The sequence below is a fragment of the Cnephaeus nilssonii genome (assembly GCF_951640355.1).
Source record: "Cnephaeus nilssonii genome assembly, chromosome: 13".
Classification (NCBI taxonomy): domain Eukaryota; kingdom Metazoa; phylum Chordata; class Mammalia; order Chiroptera; family Vespertilionidae; genus Cnephaeus; species Cnephaeus nilssonii.
In genome coordinates this window covers 8205043-8227861 of record NC_137084.1, presented here as the reverse complement: position 1 = coordinate 8227861, position 22819 = coordinate 8205043, and the positions used below count along the sequence as shown (strand labels likewise).

The following is a 22819-nucleotide window of genomic DNA, read 5'->3' as shown; positions in this document are numbered from 1 at the left end:
GCTACCTTCTGGATGACTGTAATGACAATGAATTTAAACTCCCTATGCACATTTTGTGTTGGAGTTTGTTTGAGACTTGGGACCTCAGCAGGACTCTTTACCCAAGCATTTACTATCTGTTTGGTGCACGGTAATTTCATTATTATTTGAGGTTCGTCTATTGTGCATGAGTTGTGTTTGTGAGATTTAGGGAACATAGAAAACATCGTTCGGTCGTGAAGGCATAAAGTAAAAGTTAAAAATAAGAGTAAAGTTTATATTTATTGGCCATCGCCCTTAAAAATCAATACTGGTTTAACACCTATTATGTGCTTAAGCACAGAAATCTATCCCCGAGATAAGCCTAACATAAAAGTTTAAGCAAATCAGGCAGGCATAGTAGAAGACCCGATAAACTTGATACACTATCTCTGATGACCATTTTAAAGGCAGTTTAAAGTTTGGTAATACCCGGTATTGGGTTAGCTATTTCTTTGGAGATTAATTTTGTCCGGAGAGATTGTTTTCCTCCTGGCGCCTACATCCCTTTGTTCCTATTCATTCCTTTTTGTAAGTCTTTAGTCACCTGTGATGCTCGGAGTCCTGTCCTGGGGTGGGGAAGCAAGGAAGTGAGTAGTGGTTATTTACAAATGAATTGAAACGTGCAATTTTATGTTAATTCCAGTATGCAAGTTACTGAGGATATCTTTGAAAAGTGGTTTTCCTTGGGGAAAGAATTTGCCAGAAAATCTGAGATCCTGCAGAGAAGTAGGATCTTCCTTGCAACATTTATTTTTCTTACTGCATAGTGGAGGTCTGTAATCTAAATAAACCAAAAAAGTTTTCACTATTACGTTTATGTGTATTTTTCTGAGCACTAAAGTGTTGTCTCTGTGGAGGAGGTATCGGAAGTGGAGAGGCATGCTATAAATGTTTTATGGCACTTAGTTTGAGATACCCACAACTGTTACTCAGAGTGAGTTATGCAGTCAATACCAAACAAGTGGCAATAAAATCTTTATAGTCCCTCCTACCATTATGTAGTTTGTTTATATCACATAAATCAGAGGGGAAAAATTAAGCAAATTTTTCAATGAGTATTTTAAAAATAATATTACTCTGTCACCAATTTCCTTAGTTTACTTTAAACCAATACACATATATGTCCAATGTTACATGCCAACAAATAACATCATTAAATCTTTTTTGTTAAATGGATATCTGAAGAATGTCTTCTTCCCTACTGGAAATATACTCCCAATGCTGCAAACGTTTCATTATCTCTTTTAAATAATCCGCACCTAAGCTGCTTTAAGTCTGTGCTAGATAGTGTCAAAAGAGAGCCTTGTTCTTGCTTTAAATAAAAATGGTTATTCCATTCTTTGCCTGTGGAACTTCTACTCATTGTTCAAGAATCCAGATCAAACGTTCTGTCCTCCATGACATTCCCCCAACTTCCCAAAGCAAAACCAATTGCTTCCTTTTCAGTTGCCCTGTGGTGCTTATTATATTACACTTAACACTATCATGTTCATTACAATTGTATCTGCCACTTTCCCTCACAGATGAGTTCCTTAACCGAACTCATCTTTGACTGGCTGCCTGCCATCCCCCCTGGGAAACAGCAATGGAGTCCAAAGAGCTGTGGTTAAGCCTGCTTCTTTGGAAGCCACAGTCTCACTGGGAAGTGTCAATGGAAGACCGTGAAGAGATACTCCTCCCAGTGAGCAGAGCTTCAAGAAGCATATTTGGTCATCAATTTTGTATATCGAAGGAGTGGTCTGAGCTATTGGTATGGATGGACTTCAGGGCTCTGGTGAATGGCTTAGCTGATCGCTGCTCTGGAAGGAACAAGGTTGAATGATTGGACCAGGAGGCCGGGGAATGAAACACAATCTAAGTAGTAGCTGTAAAGATAGGGGTGTGGCCTGATCATAAAGTCTTTCAATGAGTATAGCTTTTATCTCTCTGGAACTTAAAAGAAAATATTTTAATTGATTTAAGGGAGAGAGAGAAACATCCATTTGTTGTTACACTTAGTCATGCATTCATTGGTTGATCCTTGTATGTATCCTGACCCAGGATGGAACCTGCAACCTTGGAGTATTGGGATGACACTCTAACCAATTGGGCTACCCGACCAGGGCATATGACAGGAACTTTAAACTTCATTCTGTAGATGATAGCTATTCTCACCAGAACAACCAATGTGTATTTTAATAATACATATGTTCTGTGTTACGGGCTTTACATGGATTGTCTCATTTAATCCTCAAAATGTCCTTAAGATATGGGTATTGGTGATTAATATTTCCATTTTATAGAAAATTGAGGCTTAATGAAATTAAGTAACTCCTAAAGTCATTTGAGCTAATATAAATTGATAATAATGCAGGTAGAATTTCAAACCAGCTATGTTTGACCAGCAATAAGGACTATTGCCTACTTTTCCACTGAGGAGTTACTATATTTTTCTTTATAATGAGTACGAATTTTGTGGGTACTTTAAGAATTTGTAAATTCCTGAGGCATCCCTCTTTTTCACCAATGGTTTTAGCATCTGTATTAGTTTCCTGTGGCTGCTGCAACAAATTCTTACAAACTAGATGGCTTAAAACAACAGAAATTTATTGTCAGTTCTGGAGGCCAGAAGTCCGAAGTCAAGATGTCTGCAGGGCTGTGTTTTCCCTGGAGACTCCAGGGGAGAATTCTTCCTGGCCGATTCCGGCTTCTGGTGGCATTCATTCGTTGGTTTGTGGCCACATTAATCTCTGCTCTGTCTCTGTCTCACATTTCCTTCTTTTCTGTATATCTGTCTGCTGCTCTGTCTTTTATAAGAGAAAAGCATTAAGTATCTCTTATAGTCATTGGATTTAGGACCCACCTAAGTAATTCATGATGATCTCATCTCAAGTTACTTAATTTAATTACATCTTGCAAAGACCCTTTTTCCAAATAAAGTCACATTCCCATGTTCTGAAAATTAGAACATGGACATACCTTTTGGGCAACCACTAATCAACTCACTAGAGCATCCATTAATAATTATTGCTTGAAGTAAGTATTATCATGGTAACCAAATAGTGATTTTTCTAATCTATTATCCCTCCTATAATCATTCTTGGACAAGAGGGAACTTTTTCTTATCATCTATCTATCTATTTATTTATTTCAATATAGACTCATGGATTCTTATTCAATGGGTTTGTGCTGAAAGGTTAACTCAGCAGATACAGGTTGTCCAAACCCTGTACATTCCAAAGAAAGGTTTGTCCCTTGCCAAACTCCAGGACAGTAAGTTTTAAGTACTTTGAATATCGTTCCTGTTAAGAGTATCTTTGTTTACCTGAGGCCTTGGCCCGCACCAGATAGTTTATACTAACATGGTGATTTATGGTGAGGGTTTTGGACCACACAGTATCTTTTGATCTCTAAAGAGGCTAGAGAATTAAGTTCAGCCACCAGCGCAGTCAGCCATGCCTATGTGACTGACCACCAATAAAAACCCCGGACACCAAAGCTGAGGTGAGCTTCCCTGGTTGGCAGTACTTCACGTGATCAGTGTCCACGGGACTCCACTGGGAGAGGACAACTGCACACTTGCCCCTGGTTTTCCGTATTCTCTACACTGTGTGCCTTTTTCCATTGCTGATTTTGATCTGTATTCTTTCACAGTAACAAACTGTAATCCCCAGCACAACTTCCTTAACCTGTGGGTCTTTATAGCAAATCATTGAAAGTGAGAGTGGCATTGGGGGGTCCTTGAACACAGGATTATAATCCATTACCAAAATTATTTATTTTGATGTTCAAATAGTCCATATTTGGCTCGATATCCACACATTTGATTACTTTAGTATACGTCCTCCCAATAAGGAGCCAGGAGAAACTTTAAAGCAGGGAGTGACATGATCAAAGCCATGGAAAACATTCCCTTGCCCATCCTAATGTTCCACCGTAGTCTACATCTTCAGCCTGGATAGAACATTGGTTCTGATAGAAGCACAGTTCCTTCACAGGTTTACACACACACACACACACACACACACACACACACACATACCAACAATAACAACAAGAAAAGAAAAAAACAGGCCCTGGCTGGGTAGCTCAGTTGATTAGAGCATCATTCCGATTGTAGGTTCGATCCCCAGTCAGGCTAAGTGTCTGGCCGTCCGACTGATAGCTATGTCGAACACTGACCACCAGGGGGCAGACACTCGATGCAGGAGCTGCCATGACGTGCACTGGCCATTTAAAAATAAACGGCACCGTGGACCTGGCCCCAACAACCCAACACTCGGCTTCCTGCAGGTGGGACACAGGCCTCACCACCACCTCGGAGTAACACCCCACCAAATCTGCCAACGCTGCCAAGACTTCATGGTGCAAAATGTGGCCCAGCCCAGAAACAGTCGCTATGGGTGCTGGGTAATTACTTCACCTAGCACGCCAGGCTTCCGTAGCAATGCCTGGCTTCCTCTCCCTAGCGACTAGCCTCCTTGGAGTTTCTTCAGCCCAGGAACATGACTTGCTTTATAGCCAGGTGCAAACATTTTACAGTTTAACCAAATGTTTGTGAAGCATTTTCACTTGCCTCATCTCATTTGATCCTCACAGAAGTCCTGGAGTAGGTAGATAGGAGACTCAGTGGAATCCTATTTTCTTTTCATTAGCAAGACAACGGAGATTTAGAAAGTTTACAAACTTGACCCGACTGAAAAGAAGTAAGAAATGGTGGAACTTGAAAATGACTTCAGGTTTTCTCACTGCGCAGAATATAGTCAAATACTGCTACAGTTAAATATTTTACCTTTTGTTCTCCCTGAATGATCTACAATAATAATCTGCTTCGTGTTGATATTTACTGCTGTGCTGCTGACAATTACCTGAAAGAGAAATTGGGGTGCTTCACTGGGCTGGAAAAAGTTTAGCTAAATCAGAAAGCAGGTCTAATTAAGCAAATTTATTCTATATATATAAAAGGCTGACTCGCACATGTGCGATACATATAAAGCTCTCGCTGGTGCCAATCGCATGCATGTGTTTCAATCTGTCATTGTCGATCATGAATTTGTTTGACACTTCTATTATAGAGAAAAGGTGAATAGCGATATTAAAAAATTTTTCTAATTAATTTCCTTTCAATGTGCATGAATCCGTGCATGGGGACACTAATAGTAAATAAATAGATAAATAAATAAACAAATACCGTCTAAACGCTTCGCTAAACTTTGGGGAAAAAACACACCAAAAAAAATACAAACATTTCACTATTGAGGAAAGTCACATTAGTCCTGGTTGCCTGCAAACACTTGAAGCAAATATTTTGCATTGGTTTTACTGCTGGAGGACTGAACCTCAAACCAAGGGTGATAGAGCATGTGTTCTGAGCCTCTAGCTTCTCCCAGCTATGGCCTAGGTCAGTGATGGGCAACCTTTTGAGCTTGGTGTGTCAAACTTCGCCAAAAAACTGAGCATAACTCGGGTAGTGTGTCACTTTGAGGAAAAAACTAACTCCAAGACTCTAGTCGCAAATGTTTCATCCTCAGGAGCAGCAAATGTTTCATCCTCGGCATGCGGCCGCGTGTCATCAGAAATGACTATGCGTGTCAGTGCTGACACGCGTGTCATAGGTTCGCCATCACTGGCCTAGGTGTAAAGCACACTCTGCTGGTTTATATCCTCTCCTTTCTCTTATTTCTCTGTTCCCTTTATCCCAAAGCCCCAGTTATGGCCTCGGTAAAGGATGCTTGTTGGAAAAGATTTAGGCTTCCCCTAATTAGTGTCCATGTTAATGTTATAAATATACTAAGTACTAAGCATGTCATGAATTGGTATTAGATTCAGTTTTGTCATATGGATTTCTTAGTTTCTTAAGTTCAGGATAAGGTAGTCTCAAACATCTTGTGAAAGTAAAAAAAAAAACCACAAAAAACCCTCTCCCAAATTTCTGCAAACTCTGGAGAAACTTAGTCTCTTGCTCAACATGTCTTCCAAGTTTCTTCGACTTCCAGGCGTGCTTTCTCTTTTCAGGAGAGAGGCTGAAATTCAGTCTCTTCATAGAGTTCCACACACAAAACCCACTCATATGGAACATTTACGAAAGTAACAACCTAAGCACTGGACTATTCATTATACCAGCTTTATTATACTTACATATATTCATTTTTCTGCTGCTCATGGAATATGGCTGCTCACTCAGAACGTTAGGAACTCAGAGGAAACATTGCTTGTGTCAGGTGGCAGCACACCCCTCTGGTGCCCACATCCCACCCCCGGGCTTACCTGCGAGGCAGTTCTGACTTACTTCCATGTCCTGGGTCTTTCTGCGCCCTGCTTTCTGTGACTCCCCTGAATCACCTGGAAACTCAAGGGAGTTTGCATCTCCCCATCAGGAGAAACCCTCATCCAACAGAGAAGGGAAGTCAGTGGGTAAACACCCCAGCCTCCTCGCTCCCAGGTGGGTTGCTATGGGAGGCATTTAGCACCTCTTTCAGTGGTCCTCACAGGAGTGAGCCCTTGTTGCCAACAACTTTGATAAAATACCCTTTGCCTTGTCCTCTTGCCCTGTCTTTGGGGAGGTGTCTGTCCAGATCTGTTGCCCATTTTAAAAATGGGGTTGTTTTCTTATTGTTGAGTTTTAAGAGTTCCTTGTGTAATTTGGGTAACAGGCCTTCTTTATCAGATATCGTTTGCAAATATTTCCTCTTAGTCACTAGCTTGTTTTCTCATTCCCTTGATTAAAGTAATTTTATATGCATAATTGTATTGGATCCAAAAAAACTTAAGGTAATTTAAATGTATAACATGAAGTAATATTTAATAATAATCAGGGTTTATTCTATGTGATTGGTACCTAATATTACTTAATGTATTTCTCTCTTTTTTTTAATGTATTTCTCTTAAGCTAGAAGTACTTCTATGCTATAATTTATCTTTTATTTTTTTGCTACACTATAGTATGACATTACTATAGTCTCTTTTGATTTTTAAATTATGTATAGACATAGGCCTCAGAAATAAATTCAGTTTTAAGGAGTAATATATAATAAAATTGCCTCAAACAATAAATTAAATATTAAAACCAAGTTAAAGAGAATAGCACTTTCACAACCGCAACTAAATTGTTTAACAGAATGCTGGCCCCACTGGGTGAAAGATATATACAGCAACACCATGCTGTAAACGTTGTTTTGTTTTGTTTTTTAAATATATTTTATTGATATTTTACAGAGAGGAAGGGAGAGGGATAGAGAGTTAGAAACATCGATGAGAGAGAAACATCGATCAGCTGCCTCCTGCACACTCCCTACTGGGTATGTGCCCACAACCAAGGTACATGCCCTTGACTGGAATCGAACCTGGGACCCTTGAGTCCGCAGGCCGACGCTCTATACACTGAGCCAAACCGGTCAGGGCTGTTTTGAAAACACGCATTGTGTTGTTCACATTTAATTTATATAGTTATATGCCACTAAGTGAGGAAAAAGTATATTTAATTAAAACAAGCAATAAATATTTACTTAGTATAAAGTTCATTCACATGTTTGAAAAGTGTCTGTAATAGGAAATCCATTAAAACCAAAACATAATCAAGGCTGTGGGGAAAATGTTCATTTAAAAAATGGATTTCTTTTTCCAGATAATGAAAATACTGATACATTTGTACTGGGTTGCCTTAAGTTCTTAACCTATAGGAAAACATTTTTAAAAAACAAAAAATGGTGGAGAAATCACACAATTCAGAAGATTGAAGGCATCAGTCATACATGTTCCAAAATGTCATACTGGCAATCTACAAAAGAATCTAGTTTAAAAAATACAGAAATTCTAGACACTCTTTTAATAGTGTAAGCACTATATGCAACATTTCAAATCAAGCTAATAACAATTAATTCACATTCCATTAGACCAAAAACAATATGAATGATATGAAATTGAGCTTTTGAACAGCACTAATAAACCTTTTCTTGTTAAAGATTCTCTTGTACACACGGGAAAAGTGTACACACACAGAAAGTATCTGATAAAGAGAAAAAAATGATTAGAATTTTACAGGCCAAGGGGAAACCAAAGACACAGAGGACACTTTTGTTCTACTTCTTAATTGTTCTGACAGTTTTCACCCACCCTGTTTTTACACAGAGGGAATATTATTAACAGATGTAAAACTTTCACATAGTCAGGTTTTGTGCTCTCTTTAATTTTTTTTCATTTTGAAAAGAGAATATTCCATGTAGAATTATCTATCTACTGAAGGTATAAAATTATAAATGTGTATTTCTCTTTTTCTAGTACAATTTCCTTTTTTATACCCATATTCCATTCATTTCCTGATTGGAATAGAGGGGAATACACCTAATTAAACCTAAAACTTTGTGTCAAAAGTAGATTTAAGGGTTAACACTAATCAGTTACCTAGGGGAGAAGCACAAACAGAACAGATTGATCAAACAAAAATATCCACCAAAAATACCACAGGGGTAGGAAAGGGTGGATATATGTCAGAAATGTACGTCAATAATTTTACATTGAGATATTTTCCTTTCAAACATTATAAGCGTTTGTCCATTATGGCCGACGCTCTATCCACTGAGCCAAACCAGCTAGGGCTCATATACTAGTATATACTTTTATATATAGGTACATATATTACATATGACAAATGCTTATAAATTCCTCACGTAGATTTAGAATTAAGCAACAAGATCTATGACAAATGCTTATAAATTCCTCACGTAGATTTAGAATTAAGCAACAAGATCCATGGATTTCATAGTTTGAGACAGTCTAATTCTATAGTTTCAAGTTGGGCCTAGAAAAGTGTGCTTGCTCGTTCTAAACCTAGCTCTCACCAATATGTTAGATTTTGGGCAAGTTAGCCTATGCCTTAGTCTGACTGTTACAAAGTGAGCAACAAGTAGAGTTTGCCTCTGACCTGTTAAAAGTAAGTGCAAAGTGCAAGGTGCAAAGTTACATGAGAAAAAGTGCTTATTTGTAAAAGCCAAGTTATGACTAATAGTGAAATTTTTATAGGTAATATAGGAGGCTTTATAAGGACCACTTTTCCTAATTATATGTAATTTTACTAGATTATTTCTTTGTGACAGACAAGCAAACCAAGAGACACAAGAATCTAAAAAGGATAATGCATTTGGTAGTCTGTAATGGTGAAGGTATTGCTTTTATGTGCCTTAAGATCATGCTGTCTTAAAGGAGAGACACATACACATATGGTAACATGACTTATACTTTCTAAACATTCAATTTGGAAGGAATTATCCAAGTCATGTGAGTTTTAGTCTCACCTCTGTAAAAATTATAAAACAAAATACAATTTTACAAATGATCTTTAATAGAAAACTGCAATGCCTGGTAAAAACATAAAGAACAGAGTTTTCTATTTCTCAGGAGTATGTTATATTTCTTTTCTTTGTCTTTCTTTTTTAGGTGTGTGATTCTGGATCTCTTTATTACATGTAAGAGTTGTATTTCTTGAGCTCCTGCAAGGAGGAAACAAATTATACATACATACACACCAACCTACATACATTTGTGCACACAGATGAACTCCAGACGTTTATAGCTTATACTCTACTACATTCTTTTTTGTTTGTTTGTTAATCCTCACCCAAGGATTTGTTTCTATTGATTTTTAGAGAGTGGGAGGGGGAAAGACAGAAACATTGATGTGAAAGAGACACATCAATTGGTTGCCTCCCGCACGCACCCCGACCAGGGCTGGGGATTGAGCCTGCAACCGAAGTACATGGCCTTGACTGGAATCAAACTTAGGACCCTTCAGTCTGCGGGCCAACACTCTAACCACTGAGCCAAACCGGCTGAGGCAACTCTACTACATTCTTAAGGAGAGACTGGTCACAAATAGGATTAGAAGGAGAGATAAAGTATAAGTTAAAATGGTTACAGATGGTGTTTTGTGTCCAGACATTAAGAGATACAAGGGGTTGCTGGTAACTTTAACCAATATTATATTTTAACTAGAGGCCCAGTGCATGATTGAATCATGCACGTGTAGGGTCCCCTACACGCTTTCGCTTTTCGCGGTGAAGCTGGGTGCCTGTCCGCTGGTGCACCAGGCCTTTCAGAAGCCTCCGGCGCGGTGGAGGCTTCTGAAAGGCCTGGTGCCGGAGCAGACAGGCACCCAGCTCCCACGCTTTTGATGGTCCGCGGCCGCTGAGGGGGGCTACCCTGCTGTTGAGAGGCGCAGGGGGCGGGACTCCCACCCCCTGTGCCTCTCAACAGCAGGGTAGCCCCCCTCAGTGGCAGCGGATCCGTGCCTCTCAATGGCCGGATAGGCCACCCCGAGTCCCGCCCCCCAGCCTCCCGCCGCCCAATCGTGGGCATAGCGGAGTGATGGTAATTTACATGTTACTCTATTATTAGATAGGATAGCAGAAAAGTAAATAACTTTTTCTAGGTTCTCAAGCTATTATTTAGAAAAATCAACACATTTTCAAGATAAATAATTATATATAGTTATATATAGATAATCCTATATAATAAAAGCATAGTATGCAAATTGTCCCCTCAACCGGAGTTCTTCTGGGAGTTTGACCAGGGGGCGGGCCGGCCGGGGAAAGGGAGGGAGGCCCAGGTCAGCAGCCGGCAGCCGATAGGGACCCTACCAGTGTACGAATTTCATGCACTGGGCCTCTAGTTTAACAATAAAATAGGTTAGTAATCTACTTAGTAACATGGGCAACTTTATCAAATTCTAGCCACTCCTAGATTTGAGGCCTGTTTATTTATTTGTTAGTATAACAACTCTTGCAAATCCTTGCTATTACAATCCTCTAAAGATCTAACTCCCTAGCAAGTGTTTGTTTTTTTTAGAGAAAATTACTGATACCACTCATAATGAAACATGACTGATAGCAAGAATTAACAACTAAAACCGGCAAAATATGGTGAATGCCATTTTATAATTTAAAATATAAAACCAAGTGATTATATTAAGGCCATCAATTTATAATGAAATAATCAAAATTCTTTGAAGTTTTGCAACCAACAAGAAAGCCTAATAAAGAGTGGGCCCAATATTATGACAAGATAATCTAATGATTACGAATTCTTTTAAAATATTCAACACAAAAAAACCTACAACCTTTATCTACACAAAGGATACAGATATTTCATCAGTTCTACTTATGACATCCATACTACAAATTTCTTTTGGAACCATTAATATAAACAAGAAAAAAGTGCTCTCTTCTTAACTGCAAAGATATGGAGTCCAAGCTTCTTATCAGGTCGATAATGATCAGGTTCAGGTTCAAGATGCCAACAGAACTTCTGTGGTGTAGTACTCATGCTTATTCCTCCTTTGCTTCTTGCAGTTTGTCATAAAGGGCTGAACTGACGTGTCTTTATGGTTCAGGAAAAATGAACCATTCAAGTAACATGAATCTCCTATACCACCAAGATGGCAAAGTGAGCTTAGTGAGATGGGAGTGACAGAGACTTTTTAAATACCCTAAGCCCTTTTGTTGGCCCAGAATATGGCGGGGGTGGCGAAATACTGTGTTTTCTGGTCAGTGCCACTGCCTGTTCATAAGAAGGTAATCCTGTGTCCTCCACTGGAGGTGGTGATGGAAACAAGACATCCTCCTCAGGTCTTCTGAAAATGATGGAGGGAGTCTGCCTTCCTCTTCTTACGTAGGTAGCTGAAGAACTAAACAGAGATACAGCATTTATGTCTAGAAAAGGCAGCAGTTTTAGTTTAAGATGGCAACATTTAAAAATCAACTGACTAATTTTATAAAAGTTGAACCTAATCCTAACATATAAAGAGCCAGGGTCCGTAACGTCCAAAACGACCCAACGGACGACTCAACGCCAGGCTTCGCGCGCAGCAGGCTCGGGTGGGTGGGGACTGGCAAGCGGGCTGAACTGCTGACCTCTCGGTCCCTCCTGGGTTGCAGGTGCCACAACGACCCAGCACTGACTGCCGCCGCCAAGGCGGGTGTGATGCGATTGGTCAGGGGGCCCCACTATTGCCCCACGATCGCCCCGCTGAGGGAGGCCCAGGCCACTGTCCGGGGGCTCTGTGATTGCCCCAAAGAGGGAGGCCCACGCTACCCGGCCAGCAGTGGTGGGTGGGGCCTCCCTCTGTGGGGCGATCAATCGCGGGGCTCCCAGACTGCGAGAGGGCACAGACCAGACTGAAGGACCCCCGCCCCCACACCAAAGTGCATGAATTTCGTGCACCGGGCCTCTAGTTTATTAATATAACAAAAGATTTCTAACAACAGAAAGAGTCTTTCTTGGTCTAGTGGAAAGATCAAGAGCTTTAAAGTCAGACATGGGTATGAAGCTGGATCCTGTCATTTCTTAGTCATGTGACCAAAGGCAAATTAACCTAACTCAGTCTCCTCCTCTGTAAAGGGGGAATAATAATAGCTACCTCTACATAAGGACTCAAGATATGCTAATTTCCCTGGATGAAAACTTTCTCAAAGTATGGTGTGAAACCAAACCCAGGTTTTGTTGAAAGGCAGCTCAACGCCAAGTCAAGGAAACCAATGCCACCGATAATCACAACAGCTGCTGTCTGTCTCTCTCCTTTGTCCCCCTCCCGCAGTCCTGCTGCCTGATGGGTAAGATCCCTTCTAAACAGTTCTTTCATCACATCACTCTTCTCTGCGAAAGTCTAACCTGCAGCGTTCTTTCCATTGAATCGAGTTCTCACATAAGTGCCTCCTTTTCAAAGCCTCCCTATTCTGGCCTCGTCCTGTTTTTTATAGCTCTCTGCTCTTGCCAAGGTAGCCTCTTTAACACTCCTCAGGATGTGCAATGAATTCTGTCCCACCTCTGTGCTTTCACTGGTATGGTTCCCTTCCTCAGATTACGTCTTTTTCCCACTCCATTGATCTAAGCCCAACAATTAAAAAATACATATATGGCCTAGTTCTAGACCCACCATTTTCACAAAACTTTGTCAGCTACACCAGCCAATGAAAACTGAAATGCAATATGGTACTGATGTTTTGAACCTACCTTTTCCCTCCTCACTTGTAAATTACAAAATGGTAATTTAAACATTAGTAAATGGATCTGTTTAGACTGTGAAGCTGGCTAATCTATGCATAAATTAACCTCCTACAGTTATGGCTCACAAGATAATTGAAATTCATAGGTAATCCCCAACCTCTAGTCAATATTTACAATATCCTTCCCAACGAGACAGTTTAGCAGACTCAAAATTCTGTAGACTTTTCCAAACTAAGTAAGTCAATTTGCACCTTAAAACACCATTTCCTTCAGAGTTAAGAATGAGATCTGAAATTGGAGGGAAGGAGAGAAGAAAAAGATCTGTGTAAATCTAGAAACTGGATAATCAGCCCTTCAATAATTGAGAGGTGACTGAGATCATTACACGTTTACTTAGAGGGCTAAACACAATTCCTCCTCTGTCAGAAATCTGGAATGTTTTCATGGTAGGCTAGTCACTTGCCACATTCACTAGCTTGTAAGGAAAAGTTCTATTTGTTTGCTTATAGGGAACAGATGTTTTATTTGAACAAATAAATTTTTCCACATCAACTTTGAAAACTTGAGATATAGAAACAATATAGTAACTGCATCAAAGCCATTAAATATCTACACAGCTATTTCTTACATACATCTTAGATGAGTGAAATCAGAAAGTATGCACCAATAACATCTCAAATAAATGGACATCATATTACACCTATTTTACTCCATAAAATAAGAAACTAAGAAATGAAAAGATCTTGTTTCCAATTTCTTGGCATGTTTTTACAGAGGAATGAGACAAACTTTTCTGACAAGGATCTTATTTTTCACTCCTTTCTTTTTCAAATATTTCCTCACCCTTCCCCCATTTCAGACTTGCAAAATATAGAAAGAAAACAAATAACTCTGCTGGAAGAATTTCTTGGGACAACAGATGAAATGTACTTTAGTAAGTGTCTGAAAGTTAATCCCAACAAAGGAGAATACTTGGTAAACCTAAAATTTAGTCCCCTAAAATGCAGAGGGTCGCTGTGAGGGTTAAAGTGAGACAACAGATGTAAAAATGATCTGTGAACTGTACAGCACTATACTGAACTAACATTAAGTGTAACTATTTTTTTAAAAAGCTGACATTTGTGAGCCTTCTTGTATTCTTTTGAAGGACCAGGGTTTTTAATTTTTAATTTTAATACTTGGAAATACTTTCTGTCTGTTAAGTAAGGGAAATTAATAGACGTCATACAGCATAAAAGATAGTGGCTTAAGAAAAATTAAACCAATTCTCCTTACATTCTCTCACTGCTCAGATATTTGCAGGATTTACAGAAGTCTGTCTGACACACTCCTTAGTCCATGCCCACAGGTCACATGAAGGCCTCAGGGAGCTTTTTGGGAAGTCCAGTTTGGGGACAGAATTACAATTTATGTTGCCCCTGTCCTCTGCCCTCTTTGCTGGCATGTCTCCTGTCTGCACCCTTCCTGTGGTCATCCTTACAGGCCCAGGCCTTTGCCTCTGTTCTTTCATCTCACTCAGAACTTGCCTAGTCTCATGGCTTCAGCTTTGGTCCTCCAACAGATGAATCCTAATTCTACATCTGTTGTCCTAAACTCTGACCTTAACAATACAGAAAAGAATTTTATTGTGATAAAATACATATAACTCAAAATTTGCTATATTAGCCATTTTTACGTATATAATTCAGCAGTATTAATTATATTCACAATGTTCTGTAATCATCACCATTATCTAATATCCATAACCTTTTCATCATCTGGTCACCATCATGCGTTTGTTCACTTCATTTGAAAGTGTAAATAGGGATATATAAGCACCAATTTGGAATAGTCTGCTTAGTATCTGGTGCTCTTTAAATTAACATTATTCTATGCTTACTCATCTATATTTACTGAGAAGATAATATAGAAGCTAATAACTTTTTATTCCTATAAGTACGTTGAGGTTCTATTATGTAAACAAGTACTGCTTTTATGAATATTCATGAAACTTTATTAATGTGCTATTATCTTCAAGTGGTAACCATTTTATTTTATTAATTTGTATTTGATTTAAAGTATCAGTAAAAATAATTGAATTTAAAAGCTAGTTATTCTTTTTCTATTTGGGTAGCCACATGGCTAGATCTGATTATCACTGTGACTCAGAGTAAACTATGGGACTTCTTGCCTCTGGAAAGAATGTGGGGACACTGGTATCTGCCTCCTGCTCAAGAAGGAAACATTGCCCGGCCTGCAGCGTGGTTCAGTGGTTGAGCATCGACCTATGGAGGTCAGGGTTTGATTCCTGTCAGGACACATGCCCAGGTTGCGGGCTCGATCCCCAGTGTGGGATGTGCAGGAGGCAATCGATCAATAATTCTCTCTTATCATTGATGTTTCTATCCCTGTCTTCCTCTCTAAAATCAAGTAAAATTTTTTTTTTAAAAAAGGAAACATTGAAAATTTAAGCTGACATTTGTGAATTTTCTTGTATTCTCTTGAAGGACCTGAGACACAGCATTTTAAAGTTTTTTATTTGTGTTAAATTAGGCAACCAAACAACTATCATACCAGAGGAAACTGGGGACACATGACAACTAAATGCAATGTACTATCTTGGTTGGCTCCTAGAGCAAAAAGAGGACAATAATGGAAAAATTGGTGAAATCTAAATAAGGTCTGGAATTTAGTTAATATTAATGGACCAATGTTGTTTTTTTAAACTTTTTTTTATTTTGTTAATGCTCACCCGAGGATATTTTTCCATTGATCTTTTAGAGAGAGTGGAATAGAGAAGGAAAGATAGAGAGAAACATCGAAGTGAGAGAAGCACATCAATTAGTTCCCTCCTGCACGTGCCCCAACCCGGGCCCAGGCCAGGAAGGAACCTGCATCCTGCATCCGAGGTACGTGCCCTTGACCAGAATCAAACCCGGGACCTTTTGGTCTGCAGGCCGATGCTCTATCCCAGGCATCCTCAAACTACGGCCCGCGGGCCACATGCGGGTGTTTTTCCCGCTTTGTTTTTTTACTTCAAAATAAGATATGTGCAGTGTGCATAGGAATTTGTTCATAGTTTTTTTTTTAAACTATAGTCCGGCCCTCCAACGGTCTGAGGGACAGTGAACTGGCCCCTGTTTAAAAAGTTTGAGGACCCCTGCTCTATCCACTGAGCCAATCCGGCCAGGGCCCAATGTTGTTTTATTAGTTTTACAAATGTACTACGATAACGTAAGCTGTTAACAATGAGGGGAACTGGGTGAAAGATATATGGTACTTCTTTGAACTATCTTTGTCACTCTCCTGTATATCTAAAATTGTTCCAAAATAAAAAGTTTATTTAAAAAACAGGCAGCCATTTTAAATCCACTTAAAAATAACAGTACAGAATGTGTAATAGTGAATTAAATATTTTCACTTGGTACTTACCCTGGATGCCCTTGCCGGTTACACTTAGTGATACAAAGATAGTAACCAAGTAATCCAAAAATAACCAAAAATACTCCAGCAGCAATTAGTCCAGTCAGAAGGCCCAAAACGTCAATTTTCTCTCTGTTACCACCTTAAGAAAAATCATTAAAATAACATAAATATAACAACTGAAAAGCCCTATTTGTGATTTCAATAAATTTAACCCTGGGTCTAAGCACAGTATTAAGCATCAAATAATTAATATTACTTTTTAAAAAATATTTGTGCTAAACATATGACCTAAAGAATTTTAAACAACACTTCATGAAAGCCCTAGTTATGGTTTTGTTTCTTTTAAATAGGTCATATTACATGAATAATATTCAAGACTAAGCAGGATAAACATAAACTTTGTTCCACTAGGCACACTTTGATATTAACTACTAAGATAAATGTATTGAGCAACTCTAGTGTAGCTGTGTAATATAGTCTTCCTATAAGCTTGGGCCCTACGCAAGAGGAATGAAAGGCTAGCTGGCAAAAAACCTACCTGACTAAAAGTCAACTAGAGATGATCAATATACTAGTAGGTAAAGGCAGGATCGTCCCTCTCTAGAAGTTACTTCATTTTACCTAACCATCTTAACTTACCTAGTAACATACGCTTTCCATTCACTTGTAATGGTAAAAAAAAAAAAAAGACAAAACAATTAAAACAGTTTAACTACTTGAAAGCAATGGAGTACAACTTTAATTCTGTGCAAGTCTTGACTTAGCTAAGCTGTTTAAAGCAGCTTTAAGCCTATTATCTCATTTCCTGAGTATCTCACCAAACTTGATTTTCACTGTATAAATAGTTGAATGGGGCCTTTCTATCTTAGATAGCCCAGTGTATAATTGAGAAATTTTCCTTGAATTTACAAGGTAAGTATGTTGAGCAACAACCAAACTCAAATAATGAAACTAAATGTATTATTAAAAAAAAGGGTGTGGGAAAAACATTATTTAATCAATTCTTGTCTTACCTGATTTTGTGTTTGGTCCTTTAATTGAATAGTCCTGCCAAAATGCCAGCTAAGAGAAAGATAAATTTTCCAAGTCAATTTCATTTCATTGTCATTTTATTTGGTCCCCAATGACCTAGACGAGGGGCGGTAAGTTTTTGGCATGTACCGCAGGTAGGATGCCAGTTCATTCAAGCTAAAGGGTGTGATTCACTCTAATTAAAGCACTACCACGCACTACGGTTTCTCCCAGCTCTGGAATGGTCAGGGGATTATGGCCAGTGCCTCCTCTCCACCGCTATACCCTGCGATTCTCCCTTCACCTGCCCAGAGCTCCCACTCAGGCCTCAGGGAAACCACTGCATTGCAGAGTCGGTGAAAGTACCAAAGGGAGAAGCTGAGGCAGGAGACTCATTTTTGAAAAGGAGTCTGAATTTTTCGACGCTAAGTGGGCCCTCGGCTTGCTAGGTTTTATTGCAAGGTATTTAATGATTTAGAAAGACATCCCCAAGGCTGTTTAAGTTCAGTGTTACATGAGAGAATGGGAGCGATTTTAAGGAACCATGATAAAATTACAAAATGGGTTTGTGAAAAACAGAATAAAATCTCAACAGGCACCCTTAGAAAGTGCAGGCTTTGTTTTCCTTCTCTAATACAGGCGGCAGATATTAGCGCGGAGGCTGGGCACAGTTTTGGGGAAAAAGAACTACATTCCATTAAAACCTGCATTTGAAGGATACCAAGTGAGGTTCTTATTGACCAAAGAGTAATATGGAACTTTTGAGGAAGGGAAAAAGGCACTGGGGTTATTTAATCTACAAAAGTAAAGAATTTGGGTCATTTAACATTCTTCAAGAATATGCCAGATTATAACAAGGCCAGTTCTGTCTCTGTTTTGTGCCTTTACGAGATTAACAGACTGGATTTAATTATATTTTAAGGGAGAACGTCTAAAAGTTTCGCCCTTACATTTACACAGTTATGCCAAACAATAAACTCCTGGGTGCGGGGACTATCTATTTTGTACCTTCAGGCTCTAGCAGAGCACTTGGCACGTAGTAAATTGCCAATGCTTGAAATATAAATAGTCATCCAAAAGGTTAGGCCACTGTCAGAAAACCCTGCTCAGAGTCTTGGGTTGAAGCCTGTGTCAGAGAACTCACTCAAATTATATCCTGAAGCTTAATTCATTCTGCTTCATGATTGTTTTTGAAGATAATAAACATTAAACACACAAAATGACAGCATAATCGATCGTTTGCTGACTACTCTAAGCCCAGTTAATTAAGCATAAAGCCAAGTCTAAAGTAAAAGCTAACTCGATTTTTAAGAAAGTAGAAAAGAGGTAACAGATACAGAATCCTAATTTTATTTAAAGCATTAAATCTCTAATGACTGCAAGTGCCATTTTCTTAAGTACGATTTAATAAGTTTCCAGACAATTAACATCATTAACCGAATTACCGTTTTATCTTCATCCACAAAAATCTCTCTGGCTTCCTCATAATTGCAGAGTTCTTCGTTGCACTCTCTTTCTAGGTCACCTGGCGTGAAGAGCTCCAAATCAAACCTATTATATAGCAGGTGTCTATGTATGAAAGAGTTTGCTTCTTCTTTTGATGTAAATACTAATAAAGAAATAGAAAGATTTCAAATACTGATAACAATAAGAAAGAAAATTCCTATTTAAATTATGAAAAGAGTGAATAGTTCTCTTGATGTAGCTAAATTAGACCAAACTTTCTTGTGTGGTTTTCAAAGTTGCCAAAAAGAAATATCAGTAAAAATAATTCTATCAGTTGAAGCAATTGATAGATATAGTCTGGTTTACTCAGCTTGACATGGGTTTAAAATACTAAGCCAGCAATGCAGTACCTCAAAGCCTGCCTAACTTAGCTATAGCTACATGAAATCTAGTTTCAGAAAGGAGAATCAGAAATCTGCTTCTGTATTGCTACTTCTCAGATTTGCCCAGATCTTCACATTTTATTGACTAAAAAGCGGTGCCAAATTTCTCATTGTCAGTCTTCTGTTTGAATAGGCTGAGTTATAAAAATATCCCTACCTTCCGAATGGCACTCAGCAAGGCTACTTTCAACTTGAAAGGAATACAAGAGAGGCATAAACGTGTTTTATTGTTCCTGAAGTGATATTTATGCCAGTACAAATCCTCACCCAGAGGCTGCTTGCCACTTCCCTGAGTGTGAAAGTTCCAATTCGGTCGGTGCCTTATCAGACTTTTCCCTGCCTCCCTTAAGTCTTAGGAGCAATACTGCCTTTTATTGTTTGGGTTCTAAGTAACCCTGAAAGTGCTTATACTTGAAAGAAGCAAACTTCCTTGCTCTGGATCATCCTGAACTTCCACGAGAGATTCTATTTTCCCTCTGGTCTTTGCACTTTGGATCTGCCTCCTCAGATTCTCTATCCATCTCCATTTCTCCTGCCTTCGACCATTCCTGGAGGCTCTCTGTGCATTTCACCATTTCAGACGCACCAATCCAAATATTTCATTCTCTTCCTCTCTCCTGTCCCCCCACGTTTTCTTTTCTTTTTTTAAAATATATTTTATCGATTTTTTACAGAGAGGAAGGGAGAAGGAGAGGGATAGAGAGTTAGAAACATCGATCAGCTGCCTCCTGCACACTCCCCACTGGGGATGTGCCCGCAACCAAGGTACATGCCCTTGACCGGAATCGAACCCGGGAGGGACCCTTCAGTCCACAGGCTGACGCTCTATCCACTGAGCCAAACCAGTCAGGGTCCCCCATGTTTTCTAAATTCCTTTTAAGTCACTGGCCTTTATCAGAATTTAGCTGTAGGTTTTCCTAGTTACTTTTCATATTCCCATTTATTATATATCTTTTCATATATCTTATTTGCATATAGAGAGCATTGGCTTCTGTGCCATACAACTCTCCTAAGACAGAGTTATTGCTACACACTTTCCTCTACTCTGCAGGTCTCGGTACTACCTCCGAGTTTATGGAGACTTCCTGTTTACACCCTGCCTCCCAGATCAATGAAGAGGCCCTCCAGGGCAAGGATTACAGTCTTTCATTTCTACATCTCCAGTACCTAGCATAGGGCCTGGCACAGAGTAAGTGTTAACAAAGTGGTTAATAACTGAACAAGTTGGCTTTTTAAGCATAGAGGATTCCTCTTTTTACATTTCCCACAGATATCGTCAGCCTTTTGCATTCAAGTATGATCTCTAAATTCCTTCCAGAGTTTGTGATATTTTTGAGAGTGTCCTTTTGACTGTTATTGTGTGCATAGATGAATACATTCACAAGGCTTCTGGGGATCAGCATCTGTTCCCACTGAGAATGGATCACCAACCTCATGTATGAGTGAACTTACCAGTACATATATGGTACAACTTGGGAGATTCCAAGAAGGATCTCCTTCCAAAATCTGACCTTTTACCACGAGCTAGCCTATCCAATTGCCTAGAATTCTGTCATCAGGGTTCTCTCTCTCTCTCTCTCTCCCGCCCCCAGACGGTTTAACGCACTAAGCTGTATTAATCATTAATAAGTCATCCAGGAGTATTAGTGTAACAGATCCTTCCCAAATGAAAATGAGCTGAGAGTAGGATCTGATGAGAAGGGAGAAGGGACAGGAATGTGTGGGGAAGCAGATCCAAAGTACTAGGGCTGGGTAGGGAAGCACAATGACAAGGCAGGGAGAAGGATGCTGAGAGCCAAAGCATCCCCCCCCCCTTTTTTTTTTCTTCTTTCCCTATGTTAGGCTTTAAGAGCCAGTCTATTTATGACCTGGAACCCACAAGGTGTGAAAATACAGGTTAGGAAGCCCCAAACCTAATCTCACAACCATCGGACTATATCCAGAGATTTGACAATCAAAAAGGACCTCAGAGATCATTCCACTCCTCACCGCCATGACTTTACAGATGAAGAAATTCAAGCCAAAATGCATCACGTTACTTGCCTCGGGTCTCAACAAATCCAGACCAGATCTTGAACTCTCTATCTTTCCAGGAAGAACAAGTCATTATGCTCATTATAATTACCACATAGCCTCATGTAATTAAAAAAGAAAAAGAAAAGAAAAATGGCACTCACTGATTTTAGAAGTTGAAATAGGTTCTCCATTCAGGTTCACCACAAACCAGATCTTAAATGTGTGTGTGTGTGTGTGTGTGTGTGTGTGTGTGTGTATGTATGTATGTATATAATCAAAAGTAACTCAAAATCAGTTTGTATACATTGCATTTAACAAACCACAACATTACCAAATAAACCACAAATTAAACTAAAGAATATTTTAGTGCTCCTATGATTGACGAGGGCATGTCATTTCAAATGCTACGCTTTCTAATTTGAGATCTGTAATAGGCGGCTTGGGGCTCCCAGAGGGTTTTCTGGGAAACTGAAGCCATGCTCACCTTCTCCCCCCGCAGGCCCAGGCTCCTCTGGACCTCTGGTACAAAGAGGAAACGCGATGGTAGCTACAGGCAGTTGGCAGAGTAGAATCAGAAGCGTAAACATAGTCCAGCAACGGCCAAACAAACTAAAACAGAAACGAACAGAAACACACGTCGAAAAAGCCCCTGGCTCAGCATTTTGAGTTTCTGTAGGGCCTGAGTCACGGACCTGTCGTGCTCAAAGCCACCGGACCATTGTTGCCCCGCGCGCGGTTTCGGTCACCCGGGTCCAACCCGCGCCCTGAAAGCGGCCGCGAAAGTGCCTGGGGACAAGCGCCGCGCCCCGAGCCCGGCCGACGCCCGGGCAGGCACCTGCCGCCACGGCCGACCCTCCGCCTCCAGTTGCAATCGGACCCGATCTGCGGGGTGGCCGCTCCGAGAAACCCACCCCCGCCAGGGCCAGGGCCAGGGCCAGCGCGGGGCAGCGCACCTGCAGCTCCGGGCGCATGTTCCCGCCGCTCCCGGGCCGGAGCCCCGTCGTAGGGTAGTGTCTGCGGCCGCCAGACCCTCCGTCTCTGCGCGCCCCCCCAAATCTTGGCAACGCTCTCTGCAGGACGGGGTGGCCCCAGCGCTTGGGCCGAGGAAGCGCCTGGGGTCCGCGAAGAAGTGCCCTGACCCGCACGGGGACGCGCGCGACGGAACTTCCTGCCTGGATCCCGGGAGGCCGCGAAGCCGGTCTGCGGGAGCGGAGGGCGGCGGCTACCTGGGAGCACCTGGCGGCGCCGCTCCTCCCCCGGGGCCGCCTACCTGCGGCGGGCGGCCGATTGGCGGGCGTCTCCCGGGAGCTCGCGCTGCGCTTTCTTAGTCGTGAACCTTCGGTCCTGAGCCCACGGCGAACCCGGCCTCCGGTTCTGGCCCCGCCTGAGCGCGTGGGTGGCTGGTTTATCTCGGTTCTAGACCGGCTTTTTCTGCGACTTCAGCGGGGGGTGGGGTGGGGTGGGGTGGGGTGGGGGGCTGCGAGGGGGTATTTTCAGTTCTC

At 40.5% G+C, this 22819-nt stretch overlaps 1 protein-coding gene across 1 annotated transcript; it reads right to left on the bottom strand.

The window, feature by feature from the left end:
• Nucleotides 1-10295: 10295 nt before the first annotated feature.
• On the bottom strand, nucleotides 10296-22689 carry PRRG4 (proline rich and Gla domain 4). The gene is made up of 6 exons (XM_079788985.1): nucleotides 22271-22689; nucleotides 21802-21926; nucleotides 18858-19021; nucleotides 17415-17463; nucleotides 16408-16540; nucleotides 10296-11677 (listed from the first exon to the last, which is right to left on the bottom strand). Exons 2-6 carry the CDS (start codon nucleotides 21902-21904, stop codon nucleotides 11443-11445), a joined length of 684 nt encoding a protein of 227 aa, XP_079645111.1. The 5' UTR covers nucleotides 21905-21926; nucleotides 22271-22689; the 3' UTR covers nucleotides 10296-11442.
• Between the last annotated feature and the right edge of the window lie 130 nt (nucleotides 22690-22819).